This window comes from Thermobia domestica, chromosome 6 (assembly GCF_964235325.1).
Source record: "Thermobia domestica chromosome 6, izTheDome1.hap1.1, whole genome shotgun sequence".
In the NCBI taxonomy this organism is placed as follows: Eukaryota; Metazoa; Arthropoda; class Insecta; order Zygentoma; family Lepismatidae; genus Thermobia; species Thermobia domestica.
The window spans coordinates 274,810,821-274,835,733 of NC_137459.1; the positions used below are offsets into that span (position 1 = coordinate 274,810,821).

At 35.9% G+C, this 24,913-nt stretch overlaps 1 protein-coding gene across 6 annotated transcripts in view; it reads right to left on the bottom strand.

Moving 5' to 3' along the window:
• The window catches only part of Cirl (Calcium-independent receptor for alpha-latrotoxin), a 205,599-nt gene that overhangs the window by 137,766 nt on the left and 42,920 nt on the right, over window positions 1-24,913 (bottom strand). For all 6 annotated transcript variants that reach the window (XM_081762842.1, XM_081762843.1, XM_081762846.1 and 3 more), the window contains exon 2: window positions 13,790-13,894. In XM_081762842.1, the coding sequence (XP_081618968.1) occupies window positions 13,790-13,865 (76 nt within the window). In that variant the 5' untranslated portion in view covers window positions 13,866-13,894. The remainder of the gene's footprint in view (window positions 1-13,789; window positions 13,895-24,913) is intronic.

The following is a 24,913-nucleotide window of genomic DNA, read 5'->3' on the forward strand; positions in this document are numbered from 1 at the left end:
CAAATGAACAACTAATGAATATTTTCATCAGAACAAAATAAGTGTCTGCCGTTCGTTGGTCTGCCAGCGGAAATATAATCTGGGGACTCATGTGCCAAAGGCATACGCTCTAGGCACTAAACTAAGACCTATAACCAACCTAGGATTCTAATCATGGCGCTTGTGAAGGTTTCATTGAAACCAATCCAGAAGTGTTTGCGTTATATATATATATATATATATATATATATATATATATATATATATATATATATATATATATATATATTCGAAAGATGTGCTTTCCCATATATTTTAAAACTAAAACTTCAAAACAAATTCTGCAAAATGAATAAAATAATACTTGTATCAAATATACTTCTCAATAAACTATACTTGTTTAACGGGGAAATGATTGATGTAGCATGAAAATTTGATCTTACACCTCATCTGTACTCTTCCTCTTATATAGTATTGGACATCCCTTTTAAAGCTTGTACCCCTCCCAACAAAAATTTCTGAGTGCGCGCCTGCAAACATGTAAAAAAAAATATATATATTTAAGCTTTCCATCATCTCTAAAGATATGCAATTCCTGAAACTTCGTCTTACAGCCTGAGGTGCAACGAGAACTTTTACAGAGAATTGCAAGGTTCTACGCCATACAGTTTCGAAAATTTGGCTAACAGAACAAAAAAAAAAAAAAAAAAAAAAAAACTCAAGTATTCTATCTTAAGATAAACATTTAGCAAAACTCCGTCTTATCTACAGCCTACGATGCAAGAAAAACATTGTCACAAAATTTCAAGGTTCTACGTCTAATAGTTTCGGAGATCTGTTGATGAGTGAATCTGGGAGTTAAGTCAGTGGGTTTATACTTATATATGCACACAGATTAACGATATTCTTACTGACTCATTAACCTTTATTATTAATTAATTAATTACATTCTCACAGCATCAACGAGAATTTTGAAGCTACCAATATTAATTTTGGTGTTGCCCAATTATTATAGTAAAATCGATAATTACCTGGATTATACATTATATGTCTGGTATAGCACTGTACTTGTGATATCTTTAAGTATTTGTGTGTGTATATGATAAATATTATGAACACCGAGCGATACAGAAATAGGAATAATCACGTAAAAGGTAGTAAATAGGTTATAAACACAATGAACGATTATTAATAATCAAGCTCAGAAATTTTGGAGGTACGTTGACAAGAGATCCGAGCACTGGCCTGGTGGGACTGGGAAAGGGAATACAGTATGGCCAGCTGTAGAATTCAAACCTGGGATCTTTAGACTACTAAGTGAGATCTTGACAATTTTGAAATGGATAAAACGATTGAAGTGAATATTTATGAAACCTAAACAGGATGATTTTCTCCCAGTTACACCAAGCAGTTAGCTGTATCTTTTTGAAGGTCCTGAAAGAGGAATTCTTAGGGGATATTTAGACTTTTCCTTGTGTTCATATAATGTATTTTTCTTTCCACAGCGTATATAACCGCCAACATAACTATATTTATATTTGATGAAAAAATAGAAAATCGGAAGCTTAACATATTTGAAAAACATGAAACAGAAGTACGGAAAAACATCATATTTGAGCACCAATGTGAACATATAAACATTAAAAAGCACAAGCCACAAAGACCCAACACTGCATATCGAAAATAAATACCTATTTTGTTTCACTTCCTCGGGATCTGTGGCTTCGGCATTTTTCCATTCTTCCATACTATGGAAGCAAACGAACATTATTACTTAAGTCTTCGCCCTCATCTTCAGATAACAATGTTGCCACGCTTTTCGTGAATGCATTGTTCTTGCCTTATACAGCGATGCCGGACTTTACATATCGGCAGGACGACCAGACACACGCATTGCCTTCGGGTTATCAAGGTGAGAGCTACTACCAGTAGAAAATGTATGTGCATCTTGTACGAGAGAAAGAGAAAGAGAGTAGGCAGTTGAGTAACCTTGACGGGAAGGGAAGAGCACAGCCGCCATATTAGAATGACTTAGTGCTGTTTTTTTCTTCTGATGTATGAAAAATACAGTATAATTTTACATTTAGTACTTTTATTTTTCATTTTACATAGTCACCATTATCACCTTGTGGTTAAAGAAATACTATTTTAATCAATACTAGTCATGGATGGAGGCATAAGCCATCATACTATAACAGCTGACATATGTAAGCTTCGGACTGTGAAGAACTGCGTTTAGTTCCCTTGAATGTTCATTTTAAGACTTCTTTCAAAATTAGATTTCTTATTTGATGACATGTGTTATGTACATTATTCAATCATCTCATACAATTAGATGCATCTAATCTTGTTAAGCTAGGCTGGCAAATAGTAATTTTTCTCACGGTGTTTGTACCATAAGGTTAGTTTAAAGGGACAAGTTATGCCGATGGATGTCACTACAGTCTTCGTATCTCTCTCATGTATTTTTTACCTTTCACGAAAATTCACGATTTCTCTTACAAATTTCAACCTAGAGATTTCAAATTTTTAGAGAAGGAATTTCATAACCTATCGAAGGCAACAATCCGTGCCGATTTTTTATTTAGAATTTTCTTTATTGTTGAAATAGCTTGTTTGTTGAGAGATATCCAAACCTTTAACAATATAACAGTTTCAACAATGAACGCAATCTGGTTCCATAAGAATGCTATAATTTTCAAGAAATTCAAGTGATTTCACAATATTCTTAACTGAAGAAGGACAGAAGAGAGAGAAATATTATTCTATGATTTTCGAGTCAACAAATGAAATGTACAGTAGTAGTAGTATTTCCAGTTCCAGTGCTTCCTCTAGTGTGTACAATTGCAGATTCAGTCCCAGATTATGTACTGTAAGTTTCAAGTGAACAGCACCATATTTGTGCTTTTAGTGGAGCACTTCTGTTTGTCTCTACCCGAATGTCACTGCACCAATTATTTAATCCTAATTCGTTAATCGCTTTCAGCTCACATGGAAGACGGAAATTGTTAATCACCGAACAACTAGCCATCAACTATTAAACCGAAGTAAAAACTTAAATAGTAGTGTATATGGAAAAGCAAACATCAAGATGGATTAACTCAAATGTTTAATTTACAAAAAAAAAAAAAAAAAAAAAGTTGCTACTTATAGGGCCCACTCACGGTCCACGGTTTGCGCAAACATCATGTTTGTGCCAACATCGTGTTTGCGCAAACACTCGGCCACACACGATACAACTGTTTGCACAAACTTCAGTTCAATTTTGAGTTTAATCGCGTAAGCATGTCCACTGAAGCAGCTTGTTTAGCGATAGTAATTGCTTGTGCTTTGGAAGCGGAAATATCCGCGAAACCAAAAAGAAAGAAGAGGGTGTGGATGAAAGAGTGGTTGATTATGACACATACATTGGCAACATTATTCACAATGTAGATGTACTATTCCAGCAAACTCAAGAATTTTGACTGTGCATCCTAGAAGTATATATAGCAACTAAATTACTTACATGTTAACTTTTCCAGTGAAAATGCTAAACACTTGTCTTCAACACTACTTTCACTATCATCTATGTCAGTTAATATTTCGTCTTTGTCTGAATCTGACTCTTGTAAATTTATTTTTATGGGTTCCAAAAACTGTAAGCACAAAAAATAATTCTTCGAGCTTGACTTCGTAGCACTTGAAAGAAAAATAAAAAAAGGAAGACAGAAAATAAAACTTCTGCTGTACTCGGTATGCTTAAAGACATTGTCAACTATAATTTTGGAGAATAAACGAACTACCACGAAAGAAAGCAACGAGACACTGATGAATTCTACACTAGCCCCTTTCTTTCCTTCTCCGTTTTCATAACAAGTAGCACCCTTGTTCTTCGTGTAGGTGCCACGAAAGTAATCCATCTGATTCCTAAGCAACTCGATATGCTCGAGTTTGTTTTGGGTTACGATAATTTATGACACCATTCAGACGCCTGATGCTTTTGATTCCCTAGGAGAAAAGTCGCACATAAGGCAGTGGAACGTGAAAGAAAAAAAGAAACAGAAAACATACTGCGTTCCTTCTGTCGAATAAGAAAGGGTCTATCTTGAAGTAAATTTCAAAACAAATTACAAACGTCCCATGCTTTATTCTTACGATGATGGCAAAGATTGCAAAGGTAGGTAGCCACGGGGGAAAAGGGGGCTCTGTCTTTCCGAACTATTTCCAGCTCCAAAATGAGGTTCGTCTGGTATATGTATAATAAACTTATTTAACAGTTAATGCAAATGAAGGACTTTATAATAAAATATGAATTTTTTTTAAAAAAAATCAATCATCATCAATACGGTTTCTATACCTAATTGAATCAACTAAAATTAATCATATGCTTTATATTCTCATTTCCCTAACTGGGTGCACTGTGAACTCACTACTATATTATTGCATAATAATATCGGAGTTAATATTTTTTCGTTTTTTTTCCTCTTTAGTATTTTAACCTACATAAACACAAAGTCAGATAAACAGACTGCTATAAACAGCATTTATTTTCTTATGAATAGCTTATTGATTCATCTTTTGCACTCCGGTTTTTAACCTTTGTGGTGGACAAACACCGCGTGCGTGGGTTTTCTCGGGGTTCTCCCGTTTCCTCCCACATTCTTCATTCCACCATTTCATTCATTACTCATCATCACCGTCTCCTTTAGTCTAACCGGCATAACCGTGGGACGTAAAACTCAAAGATTTCATTTCATTTTCCGGTTTTTAACTTCAGTATTGTCACGATCCGTCTTTTGATAAGGAAGCATTGTGAAAATATAATATGCGCATAGTATGTATGTATATGTATGTATGGTAAGTTAAAATGCTTTCATGTTGTGAAAGAGGTAATTTGTTCTGGTTTTAGTATGTGAAAAGCTTGCCTCCCCCTGAAAGTAATGTTCTCCTAGAACAACTTGCTGGCTACACCCCTGATTATCCTGTAATAAAAGTTGTGAGTTCTATTTGCAAATCGAAACAAAATCCACTGGAAATTAGACGTGGGACTCAACGCTCGTTTTACTAATTGTTTTATATGGAAACCTTTCAAAGCGTCTATCATGACAACCAGTTGACATAGAAAGATGTAGTTTTCACGTATTTGTTCGTAATTCTTTTCTCTACTTGGTAAAGTGAGCAGTTAATGTGCTAGTACAATATTTCTAAGTAGCGCCTGTGATATTGTCAAGATTCGCAGTAGCGCGAGAAGACAGCGTGCATAACTGCTTGTCGCGAACTGTCAGCACCGCTCAATGCCAATTGGACGCCGTGTGAAGCCAACACAAGGCCATGTCGTTTCTCATCTGAAATCTGCAATAACTTCTCATATGCCGCATTTTTCAAATTCCTGTTTTTATAATCTTCACTCTTTACCTTCCACAGTTCAGGCAAATTTCGATAAAGGTCAATAAATTCTCGACAGAATTCTTGATTCCTATTCATTGACGCCATAGCGCAAGAAATAAGCGTCTGTACACTAGGCTTCCTCGGAAATAAAGCTCGTGTTTGCACAAACATGCCCATACACGGTCCACGTGTTTGCGCAAACATCATGTTCGTGTAAACAATTTTCGAACGAGTTCGATGTGGAAAATGTTTGCACAAACGTTTGCGCAAACAGTTCATACATCGCCACACACGGTCAAACTGTTTGCACAAACAGCCTTGTTTGCGCAAACCATGGACCGTGAGTGGGCCTCTTTAGAAATAAAACTGAGTAATTCAACTGTCAGTAGTCACTAATACTCAACTAACAAGATATTTTTAAAGTAGGAATATATATTTCATACTCATTTGATAAAAAATTTTTCTAAAAAAAAATAAAAAATAACAAAATGTAATCTAACCGAAGATAATATGCTACTTATGTATATACATAGTTACCAAAATAATGGGAACATTCTAGCAAAATGCAAGTTATCTGATAAATACGGCATCGGATCTCCTATAGTGTAGAGGAATTGTGGTATGTAATTTGAGAATCGTTTCCAGAGAAATAGTGGATCATTTCAGGGAGAACTCATTTCTGCCAGCGATGACGGAAGACGAAATATTTATCGGAATCGTTGCTCCCAAACTAACCATATATATCTAATTATGTTTAAATAGGGTAATTGACCGGGTTAGGTGAGGTGTTAATGTTCACACTGAATTTTCTAAAATCATGTCTAACATAAATGACACACTGTCATTTCGGAAGACTGCATCGTTGTTAGGGAACATCTAAACCATAGGATGCACCAAATTAAAATCTTTACCGCCCCATGGTTATGTCCCTTAGGCTAAAGAAGAAGGTTGACCAATGAAAGTGAAGGTATATTGAAGGAACTGATGGAATAAGACTGTCAAAGAAAACGTGAGAAATCCTAGGAAACTTATGGATACGGTGTTGTCCATCACAAACTTACTTGGCCTAGGATCGAACCACGAACCCGTTGAAGAAGTGAGTGCTCTACCACTGATTCGCCATGCCTCCAATAGGATGCAGCAAGTCACCTAAAATGTCTACATCGTAACTTTCAAAAATTCATCCGTTAAGAAGTCGTCCCAACGGTGTACAATGGAACGGACTCCCACGTTGGTGCCAGTGATAAGAAGTTTCGCAATCATAAACCTACCAGAGATATTGAGGTTGCGCACCTCTTGTCAAACCTTGATTGTAGAAACAGATCATCACAGATGCTGATCGAGTTCTGCAAACAGTTAAGAGTTTTTCATTAGCTTTACGGTTCTTCGTAACAATTCTCTTCAATGTTCGCGGTCTCATCTAGACTTGGTCTCCGCCACTATTTATGTTCTCTGATGATACTCTGCCACGAATCCTGTATGTCATTATCGCTTTGACGCAGTTTCTTTCTGCAAGGCTTATACCTAACACACTCATAGTCTTGAATATACTTGAACCAACAACCAACTAACCGCATACCTATCACTATCATATGAGGCGCCTAGTATCAAAATCCACCACATCCAGGTTGCGTAGTTTCGGGTAGTCTTTTTTTCCTTTTCTTTTCTTTCTTTCTTTTTTTTTTTTTTTTTTGTATGAAATATTAAGCTTTTAAACAGAACTATCCTTTCATGGAATTCTTTTAGATCAAACATGTAACAAGAGATATATAACTCAATTTCGGTAAAAAATGGATTTGACGTCTTTTGATACTACGCGCCTCATATACCCTCTTTGAAAATGAGAAAAGTCTCCCATTTTGCACAAGTCCCCTTCTATTCTACTCGTACACCGAATCCGTAAGCCATGAGTAAGTGGTAGAGCGTTCAACTCTGGTGCATAGGGTCTTTGGTTAGATCCCAGCTCGTGTCAAGTGAGCTTCGTACTGCGTATGTGGCTTTTCTCGGGGTACTCCCGTTTCCTCTCTCTTTCTTCATTCTACCATTTCATTTATTTCTCATCATCAGCGTCTCCTTTAGCCTAGCCTGCATAATCGTAGAATGCAAAGCTTAAAGATTTCATTTCATCATACACCGAATCCGTACTACACTAACTTGTGTATTACCAATTGTCACCCAACAACAGTCGCTGTGCAAAAATATTATGCCGATAACGGAAAGATTTTGTGTTGCACTACATGGGTATTTCCATTATTTTGAAAATTGTCCTACATAATCGTGAATTGCTGAACTTACAATGATTTCAATTTGATTCAACACATTTCAGGTATTGTAAGAAAGGATATTCCTTCTCTAGAGTATTCTTAACTATAACAGACAGATTATAAGAACGAGAAAGAAGGGGGAAAATATCACGTTGCTGTGAACTGAAAACTTAGAACAGACATACAAAACACAAGAATGAGATTGTATGTCGAACACTTATTATGATTTATTTATTTTTCTTTCTTTTTATTTCAGAGCATCGCCTCAAGTATTTTGACTACTGCAGCTTTGTTACAATGCCTTCGGATAATATCCAATACAAACTTCTCACAAATAGTGTTGCGTGAAATAAATTACTACAGTTTGCAACCAAAGTTTAGCTTCAGAGTCACGCACGATTCTGTCAGCTTGATGATCCACGCAAAGACTAACTCCTTCGCAGTTACCAAAAGTGTCCAATGTATCACCACGTGGCATTCTTGTTTCGAATAACTCAAAATTATAAACTGAACTTACATTTTCTCTAAATGTTAATTATTTGTTGGTGGAAAGTAAATAATAACAATTCTTTATTCATTTAAGATGTTCAGAACAGCTATAAGTCAATATACAGCACTATTCGTAATCATATATTCGTACATTTAGAAATATAAACATTAATAAAGAAATAGAAGAGTAAAATGTTCGCATACTGCTTGACTTCTGCTGATACATGTACATGCAAACTAATGAGAGTGTAATTACCTTAACTTTTTTCAGTCTTTTTAAAGTTACAGTTTCTTAGTAATCTATCTAAAACAGACCTATTACTTAACATACTTCATTCCTTGCCTTGTTCTAACATTAGGAACTTTCAATAAAATGTTTTCTACTAAATAAGAGCTGTATACTTTATTATTTTCAAAGTTCTGTATTAGAGTCCGATAATACCTGTCTCTTTTCCAATAGGTCAAGTTTAAAAAAATATGGCCCATTGTTCGCAAATGTAACTACTAAAATCGTATCTGGCTTGAAAATATAAGCATTTTATAAACCTCTTTTGTACTCGCTCTAGCTCCTGAGAATGAGCTTCAAGATACTGAGTTACACACTAGATATGCATATCCTAGTTTTGGTCTTACCAAAATCTTATACAATGCTACACTTATATGCGTCAATACTATTACAACTCTTGTACTGAGTTAATAAAAATTCTAAACCATTCATGACATCTCTGGTTAACACATTCATCAAATAAAAGTTTAACGTCCAATATTTCAACTAAGTCTTTTATAATTCTGATTTTTTCTAAGTTGATTCTGTCTATACAATATATGGTCACCACACAGTTTGTTATTTTCATATGATATAGCTTTTGTCTTATTCATTTTAATATATTTTATTTTGATTGGCACAACTCGCTAGTACGTGTATATAATGTTGGACACTCTCTATACCAGTATAATCTCTGGTAACTTTGTATATTTTAATATTGTAAGCATATCTGAGAATACCAACGTCATTATTTAATTCAAGTAAATCATTTATAAAGATTGAGAGCAGTAAAGTCCGCAAGAAAGATCCTAGTGGTATCCCTCTTTCAATAGTTCTAGTATCAGGAAATGTAGAATCTATCTTCACAAAAATTCTGGAAACATTTTTGAAATCTTGGAATTAATCCTATAGCTGATAACTTGTTGAGTAAAAGTAAATGTAGGACAGAATCAGAAGCTTTGACAAGATCTATATCGCATCCTATTGTGATCTTATAGCCTTTGAAATTTCTTGCGGTATTTGAAGAAAACTGTTAACAGTTGACTTTTTTTCTGTTAATACAAAACCATGTAGCTGACACTTTACTTTTAATTGAATATATTCTTGAATAATAAATACACTCGAATATTTTACTGGTGGCTTTTATTACGGTAATGCGTCTTTAGGACTTATTTATCGCCTGATTTATAAACTACTATAATGAATTATCTTTCTCAGTCATTTGGAAATACTGCCTTTTGTAGAGAAATGTTATGTATCTTAATAAGTATTAGTACTAAACCTTCCTTACAGCCTTTTTATTACATAACTAGGTATGTTGTCAGGTCGTGCAACATTTTGAGATTTTAATTTACAAATTGCTTTGATTACGTCACTCTCGGTTGTATGCAGTATATGTAAAAAAAAATGCTGTTTAATTTGTCGACGACTATATGTAAAACTGGAAAGACAGTGTTCGGAGTGAAACGTGATAAACCGGTATGCTATGTCGATTCTGATTTATTAGTAGAGCTCCTCCGTGGCTAAGCGGTTAGCATACGCGCCTTTGGCGCGGGAGACCCGGGTTCGATTCCCGGAGGGAGCTCATGTGGTTCGGATTCCACGTTAATCAGTAGGTCCACGTCTCATATAGCCTCGCTGCTGAACGGGACGTAAAACTCCAAATCAATCAATCAATCAATCTGATTTATTAGTGCTGAAAACACAATTTGTCAAAAATTCCGTATATCCTATTTTGTGTATCAGGAAATACCACGCCATATTTAGGTTATATTTTTATCTAGGAGACAAAATCATATGCAGTAAGCCCTCAATTTAACGAACTAGTTGAGGAGAAAGAGTGTATGTAAAATTGCGAATTGTATTCTGAACAATATTTAAAATAGGATATTAAGACCTCAAATTATGCCGTACAATGTAAATATAAAATATTTAATGTACGTACCATAATAATAATAATAATAATAATAATAATAATAATAATAATAATAATAATAATAATAATAATAATAATAATAATAACCCTCTGCAACTGCGTAAAGGAAGAGCGAGAAGGAAGCCTTAAGCTTTACTTAGTTGCTTTCCCGTTTAATGTAGTTTCTTATTAACAAGGCTTGAAAAATTTTGCTTGCAAGTATTCTCCAGCCAAAAAATGTACTAGTCAGACCATTTTGCAGTCACAGTGTATGTTTATACAAATAATCAAAATCACTTTGCGGTACAGTAAACATATCAATACATTTTTTATTCTTTTTATTGGCATATCTCTTACAAATAAAAACAAAGAGTGACATCTGATACGTTGATTAATCGGAGATTACTCGCCAAATGTAAAAAAGTACTCGCCAATGGCGAGCAGGCGATTGGATTTTTCAAGCCCTGCTTATTAACCACTGTCATATCGCACTCAATAATCACAAACCAGACAATTTTGAATCGCATTTGTTGCCTCGTCTTTTAAAAATCTGGTCGAATTTCGTTGACACCTAAACTTTCTAATTAGAGGTCGCAGCACCAAATTGAAACGTTACCTCAGAACGGGTCAGTAGTATAAAAATACACCATTTATAACATGATCCAAAGCAAAGCAATTTAATACAAAATTCACGCATTTTCGAAACTTACTGATTTATTTGTACATTGGCCGCCGTGATATGTATATATGGATCACTGTATTCTTCGATCTCACATTTTAAGATGATTATAAATGATAGTCTGCGGCCAAGAAATTGTAGCACGTTTTCTCTGTCTTTCCAATATACCTGTATTTCGAGGAACCACAAATATTCAAAATAGTTCAATCAAATTCAAGATATCAATACTGAAATTATGTCCAAAGAAAAGTTGAATAAATAATTAGAGAATAATTCGTGCATTTTCTAATTATTTTGTTTTATTCATTGTTGGGAGCACTATTTTAACCTTCAGAAACATGCTTCTAACAATGAAACTCTCGCAACAATAAAAGAAACAAAATATCAAAAATGTATACGAAGTATTCTTTGATTATTGATTCTCAACAAAATTTCAATATCCGTCTCTTGAGTTTGATTGAACTGTTACTAATATTGTGGCTCCCTACAAAATATATGGGAAGGATAACGGAAATGTGCTGCCACCTGTTGGTGATTAGAGCACCTTTAAACTTAATTAATCCTGTTTAGTGCAAGTTATCATTGGTCGGACATTTTAAAGTTCTCATTTGACTCTCCATCACATTTTAACTTTAGCTGCGTGCATTTCGACAAGATTCATTTCCTCGTTCTGTACGGATTTGAACGCGATATTTTATTTCCGTGGGGGAGAGAACTTGGCACTAGCCTTACCTTACAGAAATATTGGTATTTTTTCAAGGACTTAACAAAATTAAAGTTTTTCATATAAGCGCTTCCTAAACTTCAGTGAACTATAGGGATCTACTGAAACAGAATCTTTAAAAATCGAGATCAACTACAAAACCCACATACTAATGAATATCCTATGAATATGCTATTTATATTCTATATATATTCATGCGATATTCAGTATTTTGAGGCTTTCCGAATCTACTTACTCTACTCTTACATATACTGAAAGGAACAGAAGCAAGAGAAAATGGGTTTATATAGAATAAAGACACCTTAAAACATTTTCATCGCTATTCTAGACACATCACGTTAATTTTATAAACAAATAAATATTCGAAATATTTAGAGATGCCAAGGCCATGTCTTCGACACCTCTGATGAAAGGGTTATATACTGATATTCAAAGTACAACACCCCTGGAATGTGCTATTTTTGATACACAACTGAACCCTACAGATAAATTACCTATAGGTAAGGCAAACACTGCCATTCAGGAACCTAGATATTATGTATTCGCAATTTGAGGAGTTCATTTTAGATATGACAATTTTTTCCCATCTGTCTATTCAAAGACATAGGGAGTACTGTAAGCTGATCAGCGATGACATGCTCCTGCAGAATGAGTCGATAATATATAAGAAAATAAGGCGTATTTGTCTCTAAAATCCAGAGATTTATGTGTAGTAAATTATTATTTTGTATGTTGCAGATGCCAAGGTGAGGGAAGACTGACGGCAATTACAGCCTCTTACAGCAACCCGTCTGCTACCTAGAGCGATGGCGCATTCACTTGAACATTACTCTAAGATGTGCGCCGTGGTATTTGGTTCTTATGGGTAAGGAACATAATCCACCTTACATTCATTGAGAATTTGAGAGGTCTATGAAGAGAGTGTTATGTCGCAGAAACAATTGTATGTGTGGTGCCGCATTCGCAAATGGTAGAAGGATTGTGATAAATGATGACAGACGAGGCAGACCAGCAACGTTCATCACCGACAGGAGCATGTGTGATGTCGATGCATTGATTCGTGAAGACAGAAGAGTGAATTTGGATGACACTCCAAATATCGTATGGTTCAGTGAGGAGTATCGTCCATCATCAACTTGGATCCAGGAAATCGTGTGCTCGCTGAGTGCATAAACATGAGTGACAACTGAAAACACCTTCAAATGGGCATTCCCTGACCCACCTTGCATGATATGCCCACGAAGAAAATTATTTCTTCACCGAAACTTCAATCCCCTATGCTTACCTGAATCAAAACGCTACAGTATGATACAGAAACATCCGTCACCGCTGTTATATATATATATAAAAAAAAAAAAAAAAAAAAAAAAAAAAAACTGCCAAGAAAACAATACCTACTCTGTTTTGGGTCCGCAAGGGTGTTTTTCATGTTCAATTTCTGGTAAAGGGTACGAGCATTACTGTGGACACACACTGAAAACATGGACAGGCTGAAAGTAGCCATATGTCAGCCCGAAACGAAAAGGAACACTACGAGAAGTGGTGTTGTTACTGCAGGATAACGGACGACCACATGCAACCAATGGATCAATACTCACATCATGAGTTTCAACTGGGAAATTCTTGGTCATCCTCCCTATAGTCCTGATTTAGCCACTTCCAATTACTATTTCTTTGGATCCCTTAAAAAAAACACCTCCATAAGTGGCGTTTCGATACGGTGGAAGAGGTACAAAAGGCTACGGAACTTGGAGCAGCATTTCCTTGGACGATTTGGTGTCGCGTCGGAACGCTTGTTTGGACCCCAATGATTTTTATCTTGAATGTTAGAGTGATAACATGTGTCAAACGTGGTACAGTTTCAGATACTTATTTATGCACTTTTTTTTTTAAGTAAATCGAAAATTCACCTTACTTTCTTTATACACCTTTGTATTTAAAGATCTTTATAAAGATAAAAGAATATATAAATATATAAAATATTAAGAATCAATAAAGATTTAGATTCGTACTTCGCGACCTTCCTTTGCAAGTAAATGCAGATATACGCAGCACAGTTTGTTTGCAAATTTTATCGTTAGAAAATAAAATATGAAATGTTTCTTACCTAAATTCCGACATACAGCTGTACTGACAAGTATCGAAACTACAAAAATTGTCCTGGGAATTGATTGTGGTTCCATGTCTGCTGCCCTGTAGCGTCACCAGTTTCCTACAATAAAGAAAATAATTCCCTCTCAAGAAAATGTAAGTACTACTTGCAGTTTAAAAGAATAACTTTTATTTATTTATCACTAGAATATACTCTTTAGAAACAATATTATGAAATAAACTATCGAATACTGATAAAATGCGGGTTGACTGTTTTATATTGACACATATGTCAAATTGTCTCGTTACAAAATATAAGTAAGACAAAAGTTAAGGCTCATTTGTGAAACTACCTCTGTAACACTAGACACACTAATATAATTATTATTAGATTCACTTAAAATATATGGTGTCACTAAATAATATGGTTTGATGGAACTCGAATGATGTTTGATGTAATAATGTTTGTATGAATTACAGACAATTAATGATTATTTCAGACTATTTTATTCTTAAAAAATAATAATAAAAAGCGCCGGAACAGACCAAAGGAGGTATAGAAATAAAAAAAAAAAAAAAACGAGGGAGAAAATAAATTCCAGAGTGAATGTGCCGAAGCAAAATCATAAGCATTCAATGCACGGTGGAGTAGACGGTGCAAGCGTATTCACTTCACAAACGTGACGTTCTTGGGTTCGATGACAGTAAAAAAGGCCCTCCTAGTAATTTAAACACGTGCATTCCTGGTCTCATTTCTTTCCAAATTTTCATTTTGCTAAACGTGATTTCGTAAGATTTTTTTCCAGGGTGTTTCAATACATGGGGGTGAAAATACTGGTAACATACGATGAGCACGATCTGCGACTTGCCCATAGGGAAATTTCATGTTTATGGAGAATTCTCCCAGGTCATTCCCTGAAATCATCGTATCTAGTTTCGCCGTTCTTCGAACCTTAAAGGCTACGGTCTGAATTACGAACACTAAGATATTTCATCATTAGCATTTGAGCAACAGGGTTTTATATATATACACTGTTTTCTTTTTGAATCACACTTCAACACGGCTTAGAAATGTCTTGCATAACGTGCAACATTAGAAACATTACCCACGCATACATACATAAAAGATTGTTTCACCTCTCGGAAACGATGTTAAATGTAGTAACGACTTTTTTCTATCTTATTTTATTTTTTAAGAAAGCAAATTTATTTCGCATTTCAAACTTCTACAGAAACAAATATCTTGACACGAAACATCTTAGTTCTGCTATCAATAGTATGGAATAGAATAGAGGTGAATTTCCTAGTACACAGCAGTGAAACAGCTTCTCTGTTGGCATTTTCAGTTCTTCAGTCAGAGCATGCCACAAAGGAAATAAAACTATGTATTAGACTGATGCAGAGAAAGCGTTTACTCGAAAGCCCACAAGGTGTTACACACGGTAGACTAACTCAAAGGAACGAATACTCTTCTCAAACGTGCTAAGAAGCAATGCCGGTTGGAAGAGCGATGCGGAGTGTGCCATCTCTCATCCTTCTTTCCTTCTTCTCAACCCTCATTGAAGAGACTGACAATTTGAGTAAAACCTCGGGGACGTCTAGAACTTTTACATTAACAAAATAGGATACGTCAGAATGTATCTATCAAACGACATCTCACACAGACTGAACTCTTACGCAAAGATATCGAAAGAGAAGGGGAAAAAACTTAATGCGATTTGCTAGACTTGTGGGGTTCTTACGATCCCAAATCTTTCACGAGTTTGTAATGTATGGTCGTAGTTGCCATGGCGATCTCCAAATTGCTCTTTACGTTCCTCAAACAGCGACACGCTTCAACATCTCTTCCGACACGCTTTTCTCGTCTTTTCGATCTCCCCTTTTCCTACACACACCTCTTTGGCTATGTTTTTCCCCTCAGGTGCTGTACAACATCTGTTTACTGATAAAGCGTGTACAAACACCGCTGTCCTGTCGCCCTCAAAACCCCTGGGACATGGCGCCTATCATTGCAAGAATCTCTTGCTAGCAGGGAAGCTGAGAGCACAAATCGATCCTTTTGCTCGCTTGAAGGGGAGGTGCTTTCCTGTCCGCTTCTATTATTTTTAATTTCCCTCGCCTTCCCCTAGTTCAGGAGCCAATGGGAAGGCCTACAGGAAAGCCAAGGGGGGCGTCACTGCAGGCAGGTCGCTAGCATGATTAATATTACCTGAGCATGCAATCAGATCGCGCAGTCTCAACTTGATGTTAGTTACACGCGCGACCACAAAATTCCCAAAATATATAGAAATGACCATTGATTTCAACCCCATCATCCACGTAAAATCCCCCACAATCTTTTGCGATGCTACACCTGATACGTTTCCTTGCAATAGGGAAAGGGAGGAAAAAAAGAATTCGCCGAACAATAATCTCCTCCAAGTTTCCTACAGTAGGGAAGTAATTCAAAAGTTTTCTTAGGCCATATTGTCACGTTAAATGAATCTTGTAGCTGTCATAAAAAAAAAAATTGCAACCCGATCTTTCTATTTACTATTTAGATGTTACAACTTCTTGAAAGCAAGAAAGGTGTCTCCACACATGCAGAACTGCACTCTAGTGGACAAACAGTGAACCTCATCATTAAAAACGTGTATTTTGACGCACTTCCTCTCCCTGTCCGAAGAATCCGTTGTTTCGGAAGCGGTGAAACTGGTTTTTCCTTTATGTCAGCGGGAGGGCGATAGCAGGTAGCAAGCAAGACGTTCCAGAATGTTGCACACTGTTCAACTCCTTGGAAGATGGAAATAAATGCTTTATGACCCTTTCAAGACTATGTGCACGTGGTGAAATATGGTAGGGTTTCAAGATTTTATTTTTAAAACAGCTGCAAGTACTTCTAACGTGGCAACCCATCGAAGTAGTTTGCGAAAGTACAAATACATCAGTCGTATTTCTGTAGCTACTTTGGTTTGGAAAGTGCGTTAAGTGTCATCCACTGCGACAATGTTAATGTAAAGTACACAATAAAATGTGTATTATTATAAACATGCAGTCAGAATGTCAGAAGTGTTTCATTGTCAAGTTCAATTGCATTGATCAAATAGGAAGCATATAGTGCCTTTTGCTGCCAGCCTTATAATTTCTTCTACTTCAAATAACTTGAGTCACCCTAAGGTCCTGGAACCGTTTGCATTAATCATACAAATTCCTCATTTTTTATGTATACCTATTACTGGACCAGGGGCGCACCGACGCGGGGTGTCCACTGGGTCCAGAGTCCTCCCAAAAAGAAATTTTGTAACTCGACATACATTGTTACATAGGACGTAAATGATCGAGGTATCATAAAAACTTGACCTTACATATCATCTGTACTCTTTCTTTACGTACAGAAACAATCTACTTCTATAATTTTTCATCTGAGAATATAGTATGGAGTGCTCAAAAATGTACCTATTGTCTTTCCAAGTACAGAATAACACTGGTTGTGTCTTGTAGTATTGGAGCCCTCCCAACATAAATTTCTAGGTGTGCGATGTACTGGAATTGGACTAATAATTCTTGGTCAAACACAGCATTTTGAGGCATGTTCCTGACTCTAAACGTTTACTTGCGTAAAATTACGAAATTATTCAGTCAAATGGTTTCACGAAACACCCAGAATGCTTGAAATTATGTCAAATGATGTTTTTGGGTCGACTAAGTACATCCTGTTTTATGCAGTAGAAATCATTCAGTTGATTGACTAAACGATCTATATATATTTTACATGAATAAATTTGAAGTGTTTTCTTTTCATCTGTTTCCATGATCACTTATTTCACTAAAAACTAAAATGAGTGTATCCAATAAAATGTAGATACTTTAGTTTTCTCTTGATTCTGTATCATGTTTGTTAGAGGTTGCTAATCTATATATTAAAATGCTAGGTTTATATGTTTGTCTCCGAAGAAAATTTATATGTTTGTCTCCAGTCTTTTCGGCAATGAGATCTCGAAAATCACAAGTGCTAGAAACGAGACGTTTTCGCTGGTCGATTTCAAATTTTATATAGATTGTCCAGTTTTAACTGAATAGGCACTAAAAAAAGTGGTCATTTCTTTATTACATGTTTTAGGGGTATACTGAATGTGTTGAAATTTTAAACATCTCACTGATTTGTTGAAAAAAATGTTACTTTTGACTTTCCTCTGCACTTTAGTAAACAGAAAAGACCTCAAACTTTCTATACACAAGAAATCTTAATTTTATCTCCAAAAACGATATAGTTATTTGTATCCAAAACTTACGTGTTCGTGAATACCCCGGTCCCCCCTATATGAAATATGGCACACTGGTAAATATTTAGCTTCAAATCCACGAGTAAGCTGAGATTCGATTACCCATTCACTACTCGTGCAATCTGTACTTCTTCTCTTTAAAACAGAAACCCGTTTATTCATTTATGCACTATTTTCTTGAAATGATAAAATTGTAGTGCAGGCGTAGTAGGCTAGTAGTTAATGTTCTTTCTTTACACTCGGATCGGGAGGTATCTGGATCAAACCCAAAAATTAGCTATTCTGATATAAGTCAATGTTGGGATGGTACCTTTAACTAAAGAGCCTCAAATACTTCGTTCTACCTCCTCCTTTTTCACTGTTTGATATCTCAATATAAAGGCTGTATTCGTAAGTGTGACAAATAAATACGCGTAAATATGCTAATATGTACAATAATATACTTTTCCTTTATTAGTGTCAATTTGCCAAGGATTATTACAGGAAATACTTGGTTCACTGAGGATGCCAGTTAAACAACCCTCCGCCTTAGATGTAAATACGAACCGATTGCACTATATAATAAAGTATGTTGCACAATGCTCTTGGCACAATTATAATCAAAGAAATGCATTTATCATAAAGCAGTATCGCCTGATTTAGAAGTAACTTCATGAGATTATTTTACTCACTTCCTCACATTACTGTTCAGTTCATCCAACGATATTATTGAACATACATAATAACAATCCTAATAAGTGCATACAAATTCCTTGTCAATTTAATGAAAGCATCTGGAGTTGAAAACATATCAATGTCGGCGACCGCTCCGCTGGGCGGTTAGTAGTGATTTGTTAGGGCAAACTCTGTATTGCATGAGGAACAGCACAATGACAGGTGCAGTGATCTGAACGGCGGTGACAGTGGAATACCGGGATGAGCACCTTCCCTGGTCCCCCCAATCCCCACACTTAAACATAACTGAACATCTGTAGTCCAGTTTAGAATTCCAACTCTTATCTTCTCTCACGGAACCGAGTGATGTATTACATGGAGTTGTGTAATATTCCACTTGCTACCATTCACGGCTTCTATGATTCCATTACACGTAGCATCAAAGTTGTTATGAAGGCGAAAGTTGGTTCAACGTCATATTAATCTGTTAAGTTGCAACTTTTCTGGTGTTTTCTTTAAATTGATATGGCTATGTGTGTGTATATATACATATATATTTAAGTACATAGGAAAAGAGGAAGATATACATAGATAACACATTATAAAATTTACAAGCTGCTTTTGTTAAGCACTCTACACACGACCACTGTCAAATTCAACAGACTTTCTCTCCCCTAATTTCTTTCTCAACTTGAACACAATCTGAGATAACGAGGAAATCAATCTCTCAGACTGCAAAAATGGTATGCAACTTGTTTCACCTATGCGAGAGTTATTGACAAAACCAATCGTGAAAGGAGCTTCGGCTTTTACTGGCGACTGTACATATCGTCATCTTGAAATAGCAATTTGAGATCAGTACCAGCTAGAGCAGAAACATATAAAACATATATAAGCTATATCTAAATGAAGCTTTTTTAAATTGTAATAAATGATGGGAGTTATTTTTCTTTTAAATGAGAAACAGTGACTCAAACCACATTTCAGGAAGTTCCGTAGACATGCTACGTCATTGTTCCCTCTTCAGTCTCTTAATTATGACAAACGGGCAGGGAAACACCCCTTAAGGGAACCGTCACTTATTTCTGTACTTGTGTGCTACAATGCTCACAAATCCCGCGATTACATCACTAGATCTATACAAATACCAAGAGAGAGAAAGAGAGAGAGAGAGAGAGAGAGAGAGAGAGAGAGAGAGAGAGAGAGAGAGAGAGAGAGAGAGAGAGAGAGAGAGAGAGAGAGAGACCACGATTAACGCAACTATGATTTAAAAACAATTTATTTATTTATACCATTATATACAAAAGTAGAAGTTATGAATCGTAATTGTCCAGGACATACTAGTATAAAATTAAGTGAAATTTGGAAAGAATGCTCCTTTCGTCACGAAGATAAGAGATATGGAAAGATTTTTGGGAATGTAAATTCTAAGGGAGTAAAGGGGGTTCAAAATTTCTTCCAATAATAATGCATCTAATGAATCTATGGCGTTAGGAAAATGAAACTCTGCATGTGAACTCTTCATTAAAAATAAGAAAACATGTGTTCCAGCGTTTCTGAAAATACTGCTCCAAGGAGGGGAAAGGGAGACATTATAAAATACTCAAATTTCCCTTTGTTTAATCAGAAAATGTCAAATGTGAGGATTCAAAGAAGTTGGAGATGTGAAATTTGGTATGTAAACTCTTAAATCAAAATAATATAATACGTGTTTCAGCTATTTCGAAAATGTCGTTCCAAAGGGAGTAAAGAAGGACATTTATTTTTAACATTGAAACTTCCCTTCATTCTTCACAAGGAGCTTAATGTGGGGATTCGGTTAAGTTGTAGATGTGAAAATCGGTTTATAATATATCAGCGTTGTCAATTCCGTAACATACAAATTTTCTTTCATTGAGAAATTGCCCAATGTAAGGATTCGCTTAAGTTGAAGATGTGAAATTAGGTAAAAATAAGATAATACGTGTTTCAGCAGTTCTGAAAATTTCTCCTAATACTGAAATTTCCCTTGATTTATTCACAATCACAAAGTGCCGAATGTAGGGATTTACTTAGGTTGGAGACGAGAAATTCGGTATATGAAGTGTTAATGAAAATAAGGTAACACACACTTCAGAGATTTCGAAATTTCTGGTCTTAAAGAGGGAAGACTGGGGGAAGCTCTAATCTATAACATCCAGAATTCACCTTTACTCAGAAAGTGTAAAATATGAGAATTTGCTTAAATTGATGTGAAATTCGGTACATAAACTGAAACAAAAATAATAAGGGAAAATATATTTCGGCGGTTTTTTTTTTTTTTTTTTGAAAATTCCACTCTTAAAAGGCGAAATAGGGTCAATTCTATAACATCTAAACCACTGACAAAGTAGCCAATGTAAGGATTCGCTTAAGTTGGAGGTGTGAAATTCTGTTTAAAAACTCTCAACTAAAAATAAGAGAATACGTCTTTCAGCAGTTTTGAAAATTCCGTTTCTAAAGGAGAAAGGGACGATATTTCTATACTATTCAGATTTCTCATTATATTATTTAATCATAAAATACTTAACGTATGGATCTGCTTAAGTTGGATGTGTGAAATTCGTTATATAAACTTTTAATTAAAAACAAGCGAAACACGTGTTGGTTTCAATCACCATTGTGATTACAGAGTGTCTCCTAAATAAGTTTGGGAGCTCAAAGTTAATGCTGAAAACAGTATCTCATGAACTTCTCAGTTAGAAAAATCAAAATATGAATACAAACTTCTCATTAGAAGTACGTGAACATGCGATCTAGCATTTTCCAAAATTTCTAGTAAGAAGCGTATCCTAAGAGTGTAGAGGACTTCCAAATGTGTGTCAAAATAGACAGTTTTATGGATTTTTATAATTACATTTTCATTGAAATGCGTATTACGGGACAGGAGCTTTAAATATTTTCCATAAACTTATTATCCTCGTGCAAAACGGGCATTTCAGCTAGTTTTATCAGGACAGATAAATTTCACTAAAACACATGAGCTGTAAATACCAATGCAAATTTAACTTTTTGAGGACAGAACAATTTGTGAAATTCTCCAGTTCGTTCCTTTTTTCTACTTTTCATATATCTACTGTATCTACGGTATGGTTAAGGAAAGCTGGTACCCGACAGTTGGACAGAACACATGATGCGTTGAAGTCCTGTTGCCAAAAGCTCCACAACACAGACAGCAGTTCTGGTAACAAACTCAGAACGTTTAACAAACCGAAATTCTATAATCGTAATAATGTGACACAATTATTTCTAACGTGTAATTTTCAAATAACAAAACTAATATTACTTGAAATATTTGGCAGAAGGTTCAATATCCTACTATTGGCAACAGTGCTGTGGCCTTAGTTACCTAGAAAACAGCTCGAAGAACAGCTTTCTCTGTGGCTTGAAAGAAAACTGGAGCAATTAATAAACAACTCTCTCCTTCGATTCTGTTCACAGCACCTGTAGCCAGCTGTCGTACGTCAGCTTGAGGTAATCGAACAATACGCACAAATGATAAGGCAGGGGCGTATCCAAGACCGACTTCTGGGGGGGCGGTGGGTTTGTCATATTGCTACTTTTAAGGGCTCCAAACTTTGGGATGGGTATTATTTATATATATAAAATAAGAAAGTTTCCGATTCTGGGGGGGGGCGATTGCCCCGATCCCCCCTGGATCCGCCCCTGTGATAAGGATACAAATAGTTCGTACCATATTTAGCTAATATTCAGGTGACACCACCAACTGGAAATAATCGGTGGGGTTTCATTTTTTTCTTTTTAGGTATTCCGCAACGTGTATGATGTTACGGGTGCCCATCACTTCCGACACTTTTTTTTTTACATCCTTTTATAAATACTTTGGAAGAAATAATACTAAATTTTTTGTCTGCAGTTATTTCGTACTTACAGTTGAAACAGATCTTCCCATTGCCAAAAATACGTCTTCAAATTAATTACGATGCCTTGGTTTGGATGAGAAACTCAACAAGATTAAAGACCGTTTCAAAAATATCCACTCCCTTACTGAGTGGCATTTTATTTTTTAAAAAAATACGAGAAAAAATCCATATTATTCTTACATTTTTGCAATATTTTGAAAAAGAAAGTAACAGAGTTACACGGGGTTGATGAGTGCCTCCAAACATTAAGAGAATGATCCGGACAGAATACTCAAATTCTCCGAGTGGTCTTCGAACCCACCACATTTATCCATTTATTATTCTTACCAGTGACAAGGCCAGGATTACATTAATGGAAAGGTAAATACAGAAAACATACCACATTGGTCAGCACAAAAACATCACTGCATGCAGGCTTCAACGATCGATTTTTTTTATTATTATTATTTGTACAATACAACTGAACACACACACTTGATATGCCAAGAAGAAATATTTCTCTCACTCTTGAAACCAGACTGAATTCTAGCTTGATTTCAATTCAACGGTGCACTGTCGTATTATAATAGAATTGTCCGTACATGATTCGACTTGCAGTTTCCTGGACTGGGATTAGTCGACGAGAGCCTGTTTTAGAGGTCTTCCAGAATTCGAGATTTGGCATCCTTTTTATCCGTGTGACAACCGGAAAAGGCTATACTGTGCACAAGTACTTTTCAACTCGCCGATATTTGGTATAGAAGTTCAGTTTTACTATCTGAGAAAAGCACAGAAAAACTCGCTGAGCAAAGAAGGGGCAAAGATAAGCTCGTAGAATGAATAAGCAACTGTTAGTAATGTACGTGCAGTCATGGATCCACGAGTAGTTTGCCTGCAAAACCGTCGTCGACGCTATCAATATTTCTGGTTGCCTGTAACCACTATCATCAATGTCAGGTTACCTGCTGCCTCTTCCTCTCTCTGTACGGTTTACTGAGAAGGGAAGCAGCAAATTGTGTTATCACTAGACATCGGCCGCCTAATGCATAGTCGTTTCGACGTATGATTAGAATCATACTAAAACACTGACTACTGCAGGAGACTTATGTTAGTCGAACTCTTTAGTATGGCACTAATTGCGCTTTAAAACGACTCTGCATAAGGTCCCGGATCTTTAGGTAAAAAGCTATCTTTTTTCCTTAGCTCAGAATGAAAAATAAAGTCGTATATGAAGGATTTATGACAAATTAAAGCAACAGCACTAAGTTTTATTTTGCCTAAACATGCCTAATTAAGCGTTAGATCCTATTTTTGCCTATTTTTCGACGTTACACAAGAACTATGTGCAACACATATATGACGAAGCAATATCCAGAGTACGAAATGACATAGGAGATTCTTATATTTGGTTATCGGTGATGAAACCACTGACGACCTAGGACGATCCATTTGTGGGGAACTTAGTTGTCGGGAAACTAATCCCCGACCAATCACCATCCAAAGCTTACCTTATTTGCGCCAAACAACTTTCAACAGCAAATCAGGAAACAATAGCACACTTTGTGAACAATGGACTAAAAGTATTGTACCCAAGAATCTTGATGAGAAGAAAGTGCCTATATAGATGCTACATCATATATGGTTGCTGCAATGAAGTTGTTGAAGGTGTTCTATCCCTCCCTTGTGCATGTGATGTCTCGCCCATGGTTTAGATCGTGTTGCCGAGAAGATAAGAGTAGAATTTACAAATATCAACCAAATGATCACTCTGTAAAGGAAGTTTTTCTTAAGGCTCCATCAAGAGTACGGTCCTTTAAAGAAAAGCTTCCAGATACATCTCTGCCACCTCAACTAGTGCTTACACGATGGAATACCTGGTTGAAAGTAATTGAGTACTATAGTGACCATTCCTGCAGTAAAGGAAATGGTTGAAAATTTAGTGGAGGATGTTTATAGTGTTATTGTTGCTAAAAAGTAGATGATTCCCTACTAATCTGGCATACATCCAATCGCACTACACATTTCTTATTGGGGTTATTGCAGAATTTGAGGGCTAGAGAATACCACTTTCTAAGAATATTGAGATTCTTCAAGGAATGAAGTAAAAAATCGTGGAAGTACCCCGTGAATTTGGAGAGAAAGTGAAGGTAAAACTTGAAAGTGTGTTGGGAAAGAACTTGGGACTCAAGAGTTTATGTGTAGGAGCAGATATTTTGGCTGGGAAACAAAGTTAATACAATTGCGAAATACCAATAGAACATGTACCCAAGTTGATGTTTGCCTCCATCACGTTAGTTGATGTGGAACGTTTATTCTCTGCATACAAGCTTATCCTCACCAACA